Source organism: Engystomops pustulosus, chromosome 2 (genome assembly GCF_040894005.1).
Source record: "Engystomops pustulosus chromosome 2, aEngPut4.maternal, whole genome shotgun sequence".
In the NCBI taxonomy this organism is placed as follows: domain Eukaryota; kingdom Metazoa; phylum Chordata; class Amphibia; order Anura; family Leptodactylidae; genus Engystomops; species Engystomops pustulosus.
The window spans coordinates 45,384,250-45,399,673 of NC_092412.1; the positions used below are offsets into that span (position 1 = coordinate 45,384,250).

The 15,424-nt window shown below is 41.8% G+C and overlaps 1 protein-coding gene across 5 annotated transcripts in view; it reads right to left on the bottom strand.

Moving 5' to 3' along the window:
* SUPT20H (SPT20 homolog, SAGA complex component) overlaps positions 1 to 13,692 on the bottom strand; it is a 47,717-nt gene extending 34,025 nt beyond the window's left edge. For 4 of the 5 annotated variants that reach the window (XM_072134436.1, XM_072134435.1, XM_072134434.1 and 1 more), the window contains exons 1-5: positions 13,537 to 13,692; positions 5,086 to 5,176; positions 4,746 to 4,781; positions 2,443 to 2,501; positions 371 to 437 (exon numbers count right to left, since the gene is read on the bottom strand). In XM_072134436.1, coding sequence (XP_071990537.1) covers positions 371 to 437; positions 2,443 to 2,501; positions 4,746 to 4,781; positions 5,086 to 5,088 — 165 coding nt within the window. In that variant the 5' untranslated portion in view covers positions 5,089 to 5,176; positions 13,537 to 13,692. The remainder of the gene's footprint in view (positions 1 to 370; positions 438 to 2,442; positions 2,502 to 4,745; positions 4,782 to 5,085; positions 5,177 to 13,536) is intronic. The other variant, XM_072134433.1, reaches the window with a different exon arrangement.
* Positions 13,693 to 15,424: the final 1,732 nt, after the last annotated feature.

Here is a 15,424-nt window from a genome sequence, read left to right on the forward strand (position 1 = left end):
CTACTAATCTGCTCCATATGTGTTACAATTAGTACCTGGGACATGATAAAAGACACGGCTAAGATACTACATGAATACACAGGGCAAGCAGTGGGGGTAATGGTTTCCAGCAAGAGAATGAGGGAAGGTGAACCTCACATGGAGAGGAGATGAAATCATATTTCATGGCAGGAGTGGAGGGAAGCTTAATCCGGCCAGAAATGTTTCCAATTTGATGCATGGAAGAAAATAAAAGATCCTACTGAGCTTCTATATAGAAAGATCTCGTCCAAGAACAACACTGGCGCCTTGTTACACTTGTGTGCTATACTTCCACCAGGGCGTCAGTGTCCTCACTTACTACAAAGTGCACACAATATCACCCCCGTACCTTCACTTCTGGCTCCTTTTCACATTCTTCTATGTACAGGTCATATAGCTTATGGAACACAGATTTCCTGGTGGGGGAAAAAAAAAATAATCAGGACACAGCATAAAAAAGACATAATAATAAGCACAGGCTGTAAACACATATGATAAATCTCCCCCTAAGTCTCGTAGAGCAGAACTGTTCTAGTTGCCCGTGGCTACCAATCAGGAGCTCGGTTTTCATTTTCCCACAGCTGTTTATAAAATAAAAGCTGAGCTCTGATTGGTTTCCATGGGTAACTAGAATCTGGATGATAAATCTCCCCCATATGGTGTATGCAGGGTACAAGTCTTATACCAACACATTGAAGACAACTGCACCAAATATGCTGTCCCATTAATATCCCTTTTTGCCAACGTTTTGAGAGCGGGCCGGCGTTTGTAGTGTACAACGCAGTAGTGTTAATAAGCGTTATCAGATGTTTCCGATAACGCTTACAGTGTAACCCTGCTGCGTTGGTTTTAGAACTAGGAGCTGCTTTAGTAAGCAGCTCCTAGTGCAGTTTTTGAGGGTGACAGGTCCTTTTTAAGTCGATCATATACGTTAAAGGAAATCTCCCGTCAAAATCAAGCATGATAAACCAGAGATACTTACTCATAGATCCAGACACTGTGATAATCTTCTTATATTTGTTATCCATGGCCTCCTCCTTTCTAAAATCAACTTTTAGAATTATGCTAATGAGTCAGAAGGACCCTGGGGGCTGTACCAGAGTCCTTCTATACTGTGCTTTCACAAAATGCCACAGGAGAATCTTTCCCCCACGTTGCTGACATTTGGAGGGGGGGGGGGTGAAGTGCTCGTGCACAGTGTAACAGCCTGTGAAGCTGCAGAATGGAGTGTCCCAAGTAACGCCCCAAGAGCTATGTGGGCTCATAGAAAAATGTTAAAAGTTGATTTTAGAAGGAAGGAGGCCACGGATAACAGATATAGAAAGAAGATTACCGCAGTCATGGTGTCTAGATCTATGAGTAAGTGCCCCTGGTTTATTCTTGCTCGATTACGGTGGTAGATTTTCTTTAAGTTGACTCTTCTGTTAACATGAATGTTCCACTTGGAATGCTTCATGTTTATTTAATTAATTAGGAAGAGGGTAAATTAAGGAAGCAGATGGGAGAGATGGAAAAATGGTCACATGATAAAAGCCAGAGTCAACATTGACACATAGAGATGACTCCTATTTTATGTACCCAGACAGCAGCAGGATAATCATGTTGGTACAAACTATGGAGTCAGCTCCACAGTTATATATAGTGTCCTATCTGCAGGCAGCATGTTATAAAGCAGGAGTGGATGACCATATCATTTATAGTGTCCTATCTGCAGGCAGCATGTTAAGAGCAGGAGGAGATAAGCATATTATATACAGTGTCCTATCTGCAGGTAGCATGTTATAGAGCAGGAGTTGATGACCATATAATATATAGTGTCCTATCTGCAGGCAGCATGCTATAGAGCAGGAGGGGATGAGCAATATTATATAGTGTCCTATCTGCAGGTAGCATGTTATAGAGCAGGAGGAGCTGAGCAGATTGTACAAAGTGTCCTAACTGCAGTGTATTATGACGGTACCAGGGCAGCTCCATAGCTAGATATGACTCAGCTGTAAACAACAACACTGTGTCTTCATTATAGTTCCTATATACCACTATAATAATGGTTATACACAAGTTTTCCACACTTCCGCAGTCACTTCTGCCTCCATGTGCACACCTAGCCCCCACACAGCAGCTTCTTACTAACACACATCTACTGGCACTCCGCGCTCGCTTCCTCCAGAACATAATTGGATTTCCATATGAACAGCTGTAACCAGCAATAAAAGGCAGGAAATCTGAGAACTGGTAGGCAGGAAGAAAAGAGGTTTTAGCCTGAGAACCTTGTGGACCAAATTATGCTGATAATGGATATTACACTGGCGTCATGCAGTAGCAGATACTACATAGTCTCCAAAGCCACAGCTCAGACAACACACGGGAAAGCAATACTACGTCCATCATGGATTCCTACTGGAAAGGAAGACTGGAAATCACCTGGATCCGGATGAATGCTTGCGTTTCGGAGGTCTCTGCCTGGCGCTCTCAATGACATACTGGAACGTAAAAAAAGGAGAATTTGCATCAAGTATCAATGCTTTCTGAGTATTCAATATGTATTCATTTTTGCAACAAATAATTTTATTAATTTATCTGATGATCAAGATCTCTGCTCATAACACCCAGCTGGATAGGCGACAACTAACTAATCACTCAGAGAATGATATGAACTGGGGTCCAGAGTCCATGTTACATCACATACAGTGATGGTTGCCAATCCCCCATAGGATTGATGGACAAACTGCTTGTCTCTCTTTGTCAGTCCCATAGACTTTGAATACACACGGGAGACTATTGCATCATTATAGATGGGACGGGGGGTCATTCTCGTGATCGCTGCTGGTTCCTATAGCTACACCGTGAGAAATATTAGATTATGGAATTGTTATTCAAGCAATTCCTCAATACATAAAAGAAAACCCTGACCTCTACATCCATCAGCTGTAAACATGTGGGTTCCTCCAGCTCCCTGTAGCAGATGGAAGCATCACAGGGATATGGAGCCGGCTGCTATAAGAACCAGGTCCGGTGTTCTCCATAAGCAAAACAGCTGATCAGTGCTGGAGCCAGAGGCTAGTATAATGTCCTAGCCAACCCGTGTAAAGGGAAGCTGTCAGGGTGATTTGTCAGAAGGAACTCACCCAGGTACTTATGGACAAGTGTCCCAAATCCACAAATGTTATTTCTGTCTGGGCCAGCAATCTAAAAACCAAACCCTTATATTCGCTCAGTGTCTGTGTGGTCATTCAGTGACGTTGTATTACACCCGCCTTAACGGTGTATGGGTTGGCTTGTTTTATAGCGAACATGGAACGATATGATACAAGGCGATTTGGGATACTAATCCACAGATTCATAAGGACCTGTTCTTGGTTTAGGGTCCCAAATCACCGGGACAGGTTCTAAGTAATAAAGTCATCAGATACTTTTCTGCTCATTTTACTGCTATACATTTCTACGGATTTGCTTTTTCAATCTCCAGATGTTTTCTTATACCATGAAAGCACAATGTGAACCACGGCAGAGGCCAATCTAGTACCAGATCCCGGGGGAGAGGCGACCGATGGACCGTAATGAAGCATGGCAATGTAGACGACTGTGCCAAGGCCTATAGGGGCTATGTGAAAAGAAGTGTAAATCTGCATTTCATTAACTCATTCCTGGCCCATTCTATATAGGCTGGAGGTCTATACTTTTACAGGATTGCTCTTGTGGCTCCTATTCATGGTTTCACGAGAACAAAATATCCTCTCTATATCATCTGTTTGATCATGCACTGGCGTACGATTGAAGCTCCACCCCTCTGGCATTGTGAAATACATCAAAAAGCTTGGACCAACCAATGTATCCAGAGGGAGCCAGTTGCATGACTACGCCACAAAGTTTTCCTCTTACTTTTTTATTGTTTATGATTAAACTGATGGACTGATGACGTACCCGATACGGGTACGAAAAGAGTCTCCTAAACAACAATAGAATTTTACTGTGATTTTATTAATAGTTTATTTTTACTTGTTTTTTTAATCACAAACAATAAAAAAGTAGAAAATCCAGAAACGGGCGCCAAACTGAATTTTTTCAAACACAAGCTATATGCTCACAAACTTTTATCTGCAACTGGTCGGGAGACTGTGGGTCCACCAAGGGCAGCCCTGTGGATTTAGTCTACAAAAGCATTACACGTTGGTTGTGGCTTATGACACAACCTTTCAAGGTGAGCACCTAGTTGTATTTATCTACTGGATTGGTATTACCGTATATACTCGAACCTAAGCCGACCCAAGTATAAGCCGAGGCCCCTAATTTTACCACAAAAACCTGGTAAAACCTATATTTTTTACTCGAGTATAAGCCAAGTTTGGGGTTTCAGCACATTTTTTTGTGCTGAAAAACTAGGCTTATACTCGAGTATATATGGTAATTAACCTGCTACACTATATTTGCGCTTTCCACCATTTTTTCTCTATATCACAAATATTCAACGAAGTTTTCCTCAAGAAACATGCAAACTTTCAAGGTGCCTTTTTCCCATGGTCTGGGTTGTGCATAGGCGTGGGACAAGAATGCCCCATGCAGGCCCTCTATGCCACTGGCTGTACCCCCCCCCCATCATACCCCTCCAGGGCAAAGTCTGGCGGTTTCCACGCCACTCTTCCGGCGTAGAATCCCTTATAAATGTCTCCCTATATCATCTCTATATATCTACAAATATATATGTTGAGAAGAACATAAAAGATTACCTGAGCCCGATCCAGTGCCACCTCTAACGTCTGCTGCTGGAAGTCAAACAAGATTCACAGTCAGGAAAACCACAAGGTAATAAGCAACAGCGGGGTTTTTTAAAACCGTTATAGCTAAAGAGTACAACAAGGTTAATGCATTATAGAATTTTATTTGTAACCCTTATGGCTAAAGACTACGACAATGGATATAGGATTTTATTTGTGTATGTACCCTATGATCCGTAAAGTGCCGCCTAATATTGTGGTGCCATATTAATAAAGATTTATTTATTTAATACTGCTGTATGCATTGTTACACAATTTTTAGGCCCCATTTTTAGACAATAAAGATACTCACCATTGTGACGGCAAGGGGTCTGTACAAGCCAGATGTAAAAGTCACAATATCTGTGTTACCATGTCCACCTTCATCTGTAGTCCTTGATGTGCTGCAGGACAACGACAGATGATAGATATTAGAATACATTTCTATGGTAAGTCAACTATTTTTTAAGTGTTTTTTTTCTTAATTCTTTTTTATTTATATTAGCTTTTTCCCTGGAAGAAAACCCATCCTTCTAGTGATTCCCATAGAAAAAAATTGTATAAACTTGAGGGTTTGCTGAGACGCGGTGCTTGCATTGCGTTTACAAACAAAGCGATAGCGTCCAGGGGCCCATCTATGGTCAATCACAGATACATTTCCAGTGAAACGCATGCTATCAGTAACCATCACCCTGTGTCTTGTATTGATTAAAGGTGAACCTGTCACCAGGAGACCCATTTTTAGCACTGCCCCAGTCCCCGCAGAGCATAGTACATACACTGCCAAAGTGTTTTTGTATTAAAAATTGGTTTTACAGAAAAAAAGATATGTTATATTGTACCTTTCATTAGCATCTGCTGTGTGACTAGGCAGTTGCCAAATGGGAGGGGCTGGAAAGGAGCAGTTCCCCCCCACCCTTGGGATTCAGCTACTCCATGTGACCTTTTCAAATATATGAAAACACCCATCACTGGGCTTAGCGACGCCCCCTGCTCCTCTACAGCCAATCCCGAGTGTTGGGAGTTATTCATATATTTGAAAAGGTCACATGTTTCCCAAGGGTGGGGGGGGGGACTGCTCCTTTCCAGCCCGTCCCAATTGGCAACTGCCTAGTCACACAGCAGATGCTAATGAAAGGTACAATATAACATATCTTTTTTTCTGTAAAACCTATTTTTTATACAAAAACACTTTGGCAGTGTATGTACTATGCTCTGTGGGGACTGGGGAAGTGCTAAAAATGGGTTTCCTGGTGACAGGTTCCCTTTAAATGCAAGACACCGGGTGCTGACAAACATATACAGACAGTCCCCGACTCAAGAACACTCGACTTATAGACGACCCCTAGTTACAGACGGACCTCTCTGACCTCTGATGAAGCTCTCTGGATAATTTACTTTAGTCCTAGGCTTCAATGATCACCTGTAAGGTGTCTAAATCCTTGCTCTTATGACAGAATATAAATCTGACAATTGTCACTGGTGCATGCAAGTGTGTGTCAAGTGACACTATTTTATATATATTTTTTTTTAAATAGCCCGATTTTTCCGAATCCGTCTGGTTTTCCAACGGCCACGCCCCCGGTTTTCGTTGCATGCATGTGACACAATCCGTTTGCGTGCGCCAAAAAGCCGGGCCAATTCGGCGCAAAACTGTAAAATTTGTAAAAACCAGACTGAAAACCGCGATTCGGACCTTTAGTAAACGTGTCCCAGCGTTTCCCTTTTTTTGTGGTGATATAAAATACCCTTCAAGATAGCCAAAAAACATAACCTAGAACCAATCTTTTTTAAACTCTACATACATACATATTTAAAAAAAAAAAAAAAAAAAAGTTTAATGGCTACCAGACACCTCTGTTACAACAGATCACCAACTCTTCAGCTAAAATTTCCTTAAAACTGTGCAAAACACAGAAATCTGTGAGCCCTTTAAGTAACAAATCATAATTGCTAGAGAAAAGGGATACAAAAGCGCTACCTGGTGTAATAAATTCAAAAATCAATTATATGAAGAGTGGAGTTTAAATTGCGCTCACCTTAGCGCGTTGTGCAATCAGGCACAACACTGTGGAAATCGCACATCGGATGCAGCCTAGTCCTTGCCGGTTGGGAAACCCCGGGTAGAAAACATATATGATCCGAAAGGTAGAAGGTATTCCGTCCTTACGGTAGTAGGAAAAAAGGACTATACTCCCGGCGCTTCTCCGATCCAAAAATGGTAGTTTTTATTTTAACATATAAAATCAAAAAGTTAAAAATAGAAATAAAATATCAGACAACGCGTTTCGCGTCCTATTGCACGGACGCTTCCTCAGGTCTAAATTACACTTGTTGGCCCAACATTATAAATACCCATCTTACAGGAAGTGATGTCAACAGGAAGTGATGTCAACTAATGATCTCACATATAAACAATTTGCATTTAATATTTTATCACAAAATAGTTCTATATTATCTCATGTAGTGCAAGACTAAAGCTAGAACATGTCTATATTTCTTTGTTCCAAAAACTAGTTAATTCATAGGACGTAAGTCCTGAGAGAGGTGTTTGGAATGTTGGTGGAATACACCTGGGTGGGAGTGACATCTCTCGATCACATGACGTGATCTCGATCACATGTTATCTCTTGATCACATGATCACATCACGTGACGTCTCTCGATCACATGACTAGTCCCATGATCGACATCTACTTTCTTTAACTAATATTTGGATGCGCGATATTATCAGTGACTATAACTGACACACAACGGAGCCAAGCGTCACAGAAACAAGCTCGCAGGAAATCCAGACTAAAGATAAGCATAAAAATTAAACATGAATTGAGATAAAAGGATTAAATAATGGTTTCTGAGACTTCATTCATGCCGTCAGGATTGAGAGTCTGCAACTTGAAAATCCAATATACCTCCCTACGACATAGGGTCTGGTATCTATTATTAACACTTTCTGGAACATGGTCTATAGGCATAATACTAAGTACATTTTCGTTTTTTTGATGTTTAAACAAGAAATGTTTAGAAAGCATCAAAAAAGGCTTCCTTAAGCATGGTCTTTCTAAACATTTCTTGTTTAAACATAAAAAAAAAACGAAAATGTACTTAGTATTATGCCTATAGACCATGTTCCAGAAAGTGTTAATAATAGATACCAGACCCTATGTCGTAGGGAGGTATATTGGATTTTCAAGTTGCAGACTCTCAATCCTGACGGCATGAATGAAGTCTCAGAAACCATTATTTAATCCTTTTATCTCAATTCATGTTTAATTTTTATGCTTATCTTTAGTCTGGATTTCCTGCGAGCTTGTTTCTGTGACGCTTGGCTCCGTTGTGTGTCAGTTATAGTCACTGATAATATCGCGCATCCAAATATTAGTTAAAGAAAGTAGATGTCGATCATGGGACTAGTCATGTGATCGAGAGACGTCACGTGATGTGATCATGTGATCGAGAGATAACATGTGATCGTGATCACGTGATCGAGATCACGTCATGTGATCGAGAGATGTCACTCCCACCCAGGTGTATTCCACCAACATTCCAAACACCTCTCTCAGGACTTACGTCCTATGAATTAACTAGTTTTTGGAACAAAGAAATATAGACATGTTCTAGCTTTAGTCTTGCACTACATGAGATAATATAGAACTATTTTGTGATAAAATATTAAATGCAAATTGTTTATATGTGAGATCATTAGTTGACATCACTTCCTGTTGACATCACTTCCTGTAAGATGGGTATTTATAATGTTGGGCTAACAAGTGTAATTTAGACCTGAGGAAGCGTCCGTGCAATAGGACGTGAAACGCGTTGTCTGATATTTTATTTCTATTTTTAAATTTTGATTTTATATGTTAAAATAAAAACTACCATTTTTGGATCGGAGAAGCGCCGGGAGTATAGTCCTTTTTTCCTACTACCGTAAGGACGGAATACCTTCTACCTTTAGTAACAAATCATATAAGTTAGCTGGTGTGTAACAACCAATCACAGCTCTGGACAAGGCCAGTCATGAGAAATGAGGCCTACACGTTCTTGTTTTCTGACACACACTCTAAAGTAAATCTTTGGAACCAAGGTTCACAATGTAAAGCAACAACTTAGGCAATATGACTGCCTATAACTATGTAAAACAAAATGTAAAAATGGATTATAACACCAGCATGTCTCCTCACGCCTGAAGTCACACAAGACTCCAAGACCAAATCTATACACAGCTTTTATTTTATAGACATGACAACAAAAGGCACAAATGGGTCATATATCCCTTGGTCTCGAGTGTAATACATTTTTATCATACTGACATATAGGGGGATCCCAGTGTGTACATCATAAATGCAGTAATATATTACACATTATGCCCATTGTAGGATCTGTTCATGTGATACCACATTTCTATACTAATGGCTGCTTAAAAAGACCCTGTCACCCGAAATAATCACTCAAGGAGCAGTAAGCAGCTACTAGCGCTACCCCAGTAATAGCAGTGTTAAATCGCTAGCTTTAACTGAACCTTTAGATAAACTAGCAAACACTGCCATCCATACCAACCTTACAGCGGCCTGGCGTATTCATGAGGGGGTGGTCCGAGGTGCTCCCCTCTCTTCAGATTCTGCCTTGGACCGCCACTCCCACACCATATGCCGGCGGTGACTGCCAGGCCCCATGCTGCAGCCACAGCCTCCTCATGAATACGTTGGACCGCTGTAAGCTTGGTCTGGCGTTTGGACGGCTATGTACTGTGTTTCCAAGCTTTATCACTATGTTCCGATAAAGCTAGTTATTTAACACTGCAATAACTGGGGTAGGGCTAGGAAGCGTCTTACTTTAGAAATCGGCTCCTAGAGGGATTATTTCGGGTGACAAAAAAGGTGTGACAGAATGCCCTCTATTGATCACCGGATTGTTAAAACACTGGCCCACATTTACTAAAGGCTGTGCGCCAGTTTTGTGCACATTCTTTTCAGTGCAAACTGCTTGCACATGTATTTTAGAAACGTCCAAGACACAAAACAAAATTCTGCACAGAAGGGGACGTTCTGGTGCTCAATCGGACCATGCTCCACATGTAACATACAAAGTCCAACAGATCATGTTAAAGGTGAACTGTTTTTAGTAAATGTGGCCCCTAATCGCATTATCTAAATTGGTGATTAAATCCCGCCATTTCCAGCAGTTCTACAGAAGTGATACATGCTTGACCAGCTACTACATTCATTGAGAGTGTACAAGAGACTGCTGTCTCATGATCAGCGATTCTGTGAGAAGGAAACTTGAAATAATGTCCATTAATTATGGACAACGAAGAACATGAAGTGTGCCAAATCATGCCATTGCATCTTAAAAATTAGAAAAGCTTCAAAAACCTGTTATTTTGTATGTACACAGCGGTCAACAAAGGGGACACAGATACATCTGCATATGAATCCCCTTCATCAGAGCCCATGGTGTTACCCTATTGTATGGACAGAGCAGCTAAAGCTGATCAAGATAAGACAAAGACCCTATAGAAATTCTAACTAACCCTAGTAACTCTTGTAACCATTGATGTAAATTAAGTACACAAGTATAAAGCAACAAGAAAGAAAATGTTCAAAAGTCTTCCCTAACACATCTTGTTTTGGTTTCCTCTTGTTAAATAAAAATTCTTATGCTTCTAAATGTTTTGTTTTATCAGCATTTGTATTCCTGTTTTATTCCTGTCATCCTTTACCAGTATATTTTTTCCTGGTGTGTTTTATGCCTAAGGCAAAAATGCAACAGAACGGGCTAAATTTTGGGAAATAAAAAAAACAAATGTAAGAAATGCGACCGTTATCCGGCACCCGATGTCTTGAATTTAAACAATACAAGACATCGGGTGCTGGTTATCGATCGCATACGTTTCCATATGCGATCCGGCTGTGGTACGCCCCTGTGTGCGCCGTTTCTAAACTGAGTCAAAGTGCTACATGTGACCGCAGCCCAAGGCCAGCGGCACATGTGGCTTTTTGAATCAGTTTTTTGGGCAGTTCGGTTTTTGACCGAATGTGTTTTTTTTAACAGACTGCTTAAAAACAGCCCAAAAACGGCCTAAAAACGCCATGTGTGACATCACCCTTAGAGAAACAAAATTTGTCAAAAGAAAAAAAAGTAACAGTCAGCAGTTCCTAAAAACAAGAGTCATGTGCAGAGGGCCTGAGGCTGGATTCAAACTTGAGAGTGAGGTCACGCATAGCACTAGCGCCCCATCAGGTATGCCTTTATATGAAAACGCAAGCGATTGGCAACCAGAACCCGGTGTCTTGCATTGCTTTAATGGAAGACATCGGGTTCTGGTTACCGAGCGCATGCCAAGGTTATTTCTCCTTTTTCTTTTTTATTAAGGGAGCAGAAAAAGGGGAAAACTGAGCTTGGCATCCGCCATACGACTGACCCCATTTGCATGGTTTGTGTCCTGGTGCATGCTGATTTAACAGTGCAGTGTGATACGTGACAGAAACCAATATGATACATTTCAAAATGTTGTTGGACCCCATCGGACACAATTAGTTACCGCTCACACGACTATAGACCGCCAGGGTAGGAAAATAGGAAATCAAGAAATCTAAGCAGCGGATTATGACCCGAAAAATCTGGATTAAAGGGGTTGTCCACTTTTAACACATTCCAGCAAATAATTGATATTGTTTGTATAGTAAAAAATTATAAAAATGTCATTGAGGACAACCCCTTTAAATACTGTTGTGTGAAGAAGCCCTTTTAGAGGATGTGTCCAATCTACGGACTGTTGTAATAAATCATTGTATTACCTGAAATATAACAATTCTGGAGCATTGTCTTTTTTCTTATTCCTTTAAGAAACTAATGAATAAAATGACAACATGTCAGATGGACAAGATGACCCCGTGCTGTCCGTAGACGGGAGGGGGCTAGATAAACAAAAAAAAAAAACATTTACTTACCTTTGCGGTCCCTCCAGTCCATGCCCTGTGTAAACAAACAGGGGCATAGAAGCCACACTGCATTCAGCCTGTGGCCAGCCGGAAGCTGAATGCAGTGTGGTTTCCGTGCCCCTGTTTGTTTACATGGGGCACGCACCGGAGAGATGGCAGCATGGGATGCTGGGTGGGACCACAGAGGTAAGTAATTGTTTATTACGGCCACCAATGTTTTTAACGCTCTAGGACAACCCCTTTGATGCAATACTTTACAACCTGCATTTATGTGCTGTATGAATCCGTATATAAATGACGTTTTCGGTATTTGCACATATGTCACTGCATCCGTACAAAATATGCTAGGCCAGTGGTGGCGAACCTATGGCACAGGTGCCAAAGGTGGCACTCAGAGCCCTTTCTGTGGGCACTCAGCACAGAATTTACCAGATTGGACTGAAGGCTTACTACTGCAGTATAAGACAACCCAGGACCCGCCACACTACAGGAGGAGCGTGGACAGAAGGTGTGGACAGAGATGGATTATTGTTGGAGCTCCTGCTTTGGGTCCCCTGATTCTTCCTCTTCAGGGAACCCTGGGGGGAAGCTACAATCCAAATGTCTCCTGCTTTCTATTGTATTAGTGTCAGCAGGACGCCAATAAGATTGAAACTTGTGATACAGCAGAGATCAATAGGTTGTTGCTCAAATTGTCATGTTGGCACTTTGCAAGTGGGTTTTGGTTGTAGTTTGGGCACTCTGTATCTAAAAGGTTCACCATCGCTGTGCTAGGCTGACAAATGATGGCTGGCTGGCAGAATGCACCTCCCACTGGTTCTGGTCTCCCTGGGTACTGCACGTATGAACGGCAGCTTACAGTGGAGAACCCAATGCAGAACATATTGGAAACATTCCCATAGACTTCTACGGAAATATTGGAGAAAATAGGACATGCTCTAGATTCTATATCTCGCTCGCAGTACGTTGGACAATACAGCCATGTAAATATGCTACCCGTATGAAAATGGTACAGTACATCGAGCTTCCAGCCGTTTTCATGTGTTCCTGTGAAAGAGGCCTATAACAGATGCCAGACTGAAGCCCAAATCTAGTGGGTCTACTGCTGAGACTAGTACATCAGCTGATGGTTTTACCTATGAGACCGGTCAGATTGATGCTTACGGCACGACCAATGAGAGGTCGCAATGCACAAGTTTTACTATATTTTGCATAGATATAAATGAACGCTACTCAGTTACATAGTAGAGGACACCAGGATACAGAACTAAAGTTATATTGGAATATCCACTATAATTAGTCCATTAAATTTGTTGTCCTTTCTCCATAAATATGGCACCTTTGCAGGACTCACGTTATATCAACTTTAAAAGTCATCTGCAAGCAATCAAAGCGCATGTACAGGGTTAATCAATTTCTGGAGCCACTTTCAGGATCATTGTGACAAAATATTAAGATGCTCTATAGAAAATGGTCCAAAAAGTTCTCAAAACAGTGCAGTTGTACCCCACTGGCGTCAATACTCAAGCAACATATATCACTCCTGCTGTATACTATATTGGGCAAGGATATACAGCCAGGCCTCTTGTGTACCCCCCCCCCCCTATGCTGGATAATAAAGGGTTAATCCGGGAGCAGCCCTGTATAGCAGTGCACTCCATAGGATGAATGAAGTCTCCATTGCTACTAAGACTATGCAAGCAAAACAATACAGCATCAGCACTGCCCGACCCCCTGACTGTGCTGCCCCCTACTGATCTATGCGCTTTAAAGCAATACAGGCGGTACCGACCCGGTTGTGGAAGACAGAATCCCGCTTACCTTCCCACTGGGGGCAGCTGATCCGATTTCCTGATCCGTGATGTCCCGATCTACCAGGCAGAGGCGGAACAGCAGACAATGCACGACGAAGACTACATTTCCCTGCAGGCCTTGCGGCGCACCATTCACATGCTGATAGCTTTATTTAAAAGGAGACTAGACAATAGACAGTGAGACACTGTAGCGCGGTGCACGGTGCAGGACGACGTGCGCGGAAGGGGGAAGCGGGCAGAGAGGATTAGCCTATCAGTCATTGCCACCATTGCAGCACCCTCGAGGGCTGCCACCCAGCTTTACTAATCCACAAAGTCCAGAATGATAATAACACTCAGCTTTACTAGAGTCCAGAATGACAATACCACCCAGCTTTACTAGAGTCCAGAATGATAATGTTATCCAGCTTTACTAATCCACAAAGTCCAGAATGACATTACCATCCAGAGCTTTACTAATCTTCAGGCCATAATGAATACCACCCAGCTTCCCTAGTGTCCTGAATGATAATGCCACCCAGCTTTACTAAAGTACAGAATGATAATACCACCCAGCTTTACTAAAGTCCTGAATGACAATACCACCTAGCTTTACTAGAGTCCTGAATGACGATACAACACAGCTTTAATAAAGCCCTGAATGACAATACCACCTAGCTTTACTAGAGTCCTGAAGGATGATACCACTCAGCTTTACTAAAGTCCAGAATGACAATACCCCCCAGCTTTATAATGATAATTATATATAAAGCATCTACAGATTACGCTTTGCTGCACAGAGCTTGAATTGGTTTGCTAGAGTCCAGAATGACAATACCACCCAGCTTTACTAGAGTCCTGAATGACAATACCACCCAGCTTTACTACAGGGTGGGCCATTTATATGGATACACCTAAATTTAGATGGATAAGCCTTAGGGGGTCAGATCGGGAAACCTTGGTATTCATTCAACTGGCCCACGACGACTAATCCACTTTCCTGGGGACAGTTCGTGTAGGAAGGCTCGGACATTTGAGGTCATCTGCAGGCAGTTGTCTATGCTGAGAAGATACGAGATGTGCAGTATCTGACACAGCGGATACTGGGAGCCCGCGCTTTCTCCTGCTCTGCTGCTATCTGTGTCAGAAGAGGGAGGCAGTGACAATCCAGCACAATGGGCAGCAGGTTTTACACATTTTATGTGTTTATAAACTCGAAAATAACTCATGAATTAAAATTATGTTCAAACTGAGCACAATATTGTTTTTCTTAACAAATTCTCAATACGTTTGATGTGTTACATGACCCTCTACCCTTTGGGAGAAGAAGTTGGATCCAAAATGGCCGCCATGGTCACCACCCATCTTGAAAAGTCCCCCCCCCATATACTAATGTGCCACAAACAGGAAGCTGATATCACCAACCATTCCTATTTTATTTAGGTGTAGCCATATAAATGGCCCACCCTGAAACGTCCAGGATGACAATACCACCTTACTTTACTAGAGTCCTGAATGACAATGCAACCCAGCTTTACTAGAGTCTGAGATGACAATACTACCCAGCTTTACTATAGTACGAGATGACAGTACTACCCAGCTTTACTAGAGTCTGAGATGACAATACTACCCAGCTTTACTATAGTCCGAGATGACAGTACTACCCAGCTTTACTAGCCCTTTAACGACCAGGCCCTTTTTTGTTTTTGCAATTACATTTTTCACTCTCCACCTTCAAAAATCTATAACTTTTTTTATTTTTCCATGTAAAGAGCTGGGTGGCAGCTTGCTTTCTGAGTAACAAATTGCACTTTATAGTGACAGTATTTAATATTCACTGACATGTACTGGGAAGCGGGAAAAAATTCCAAATGCAGTGAAATTGGCAAAAAATCGCATTTGCAGCGTATTCTTGT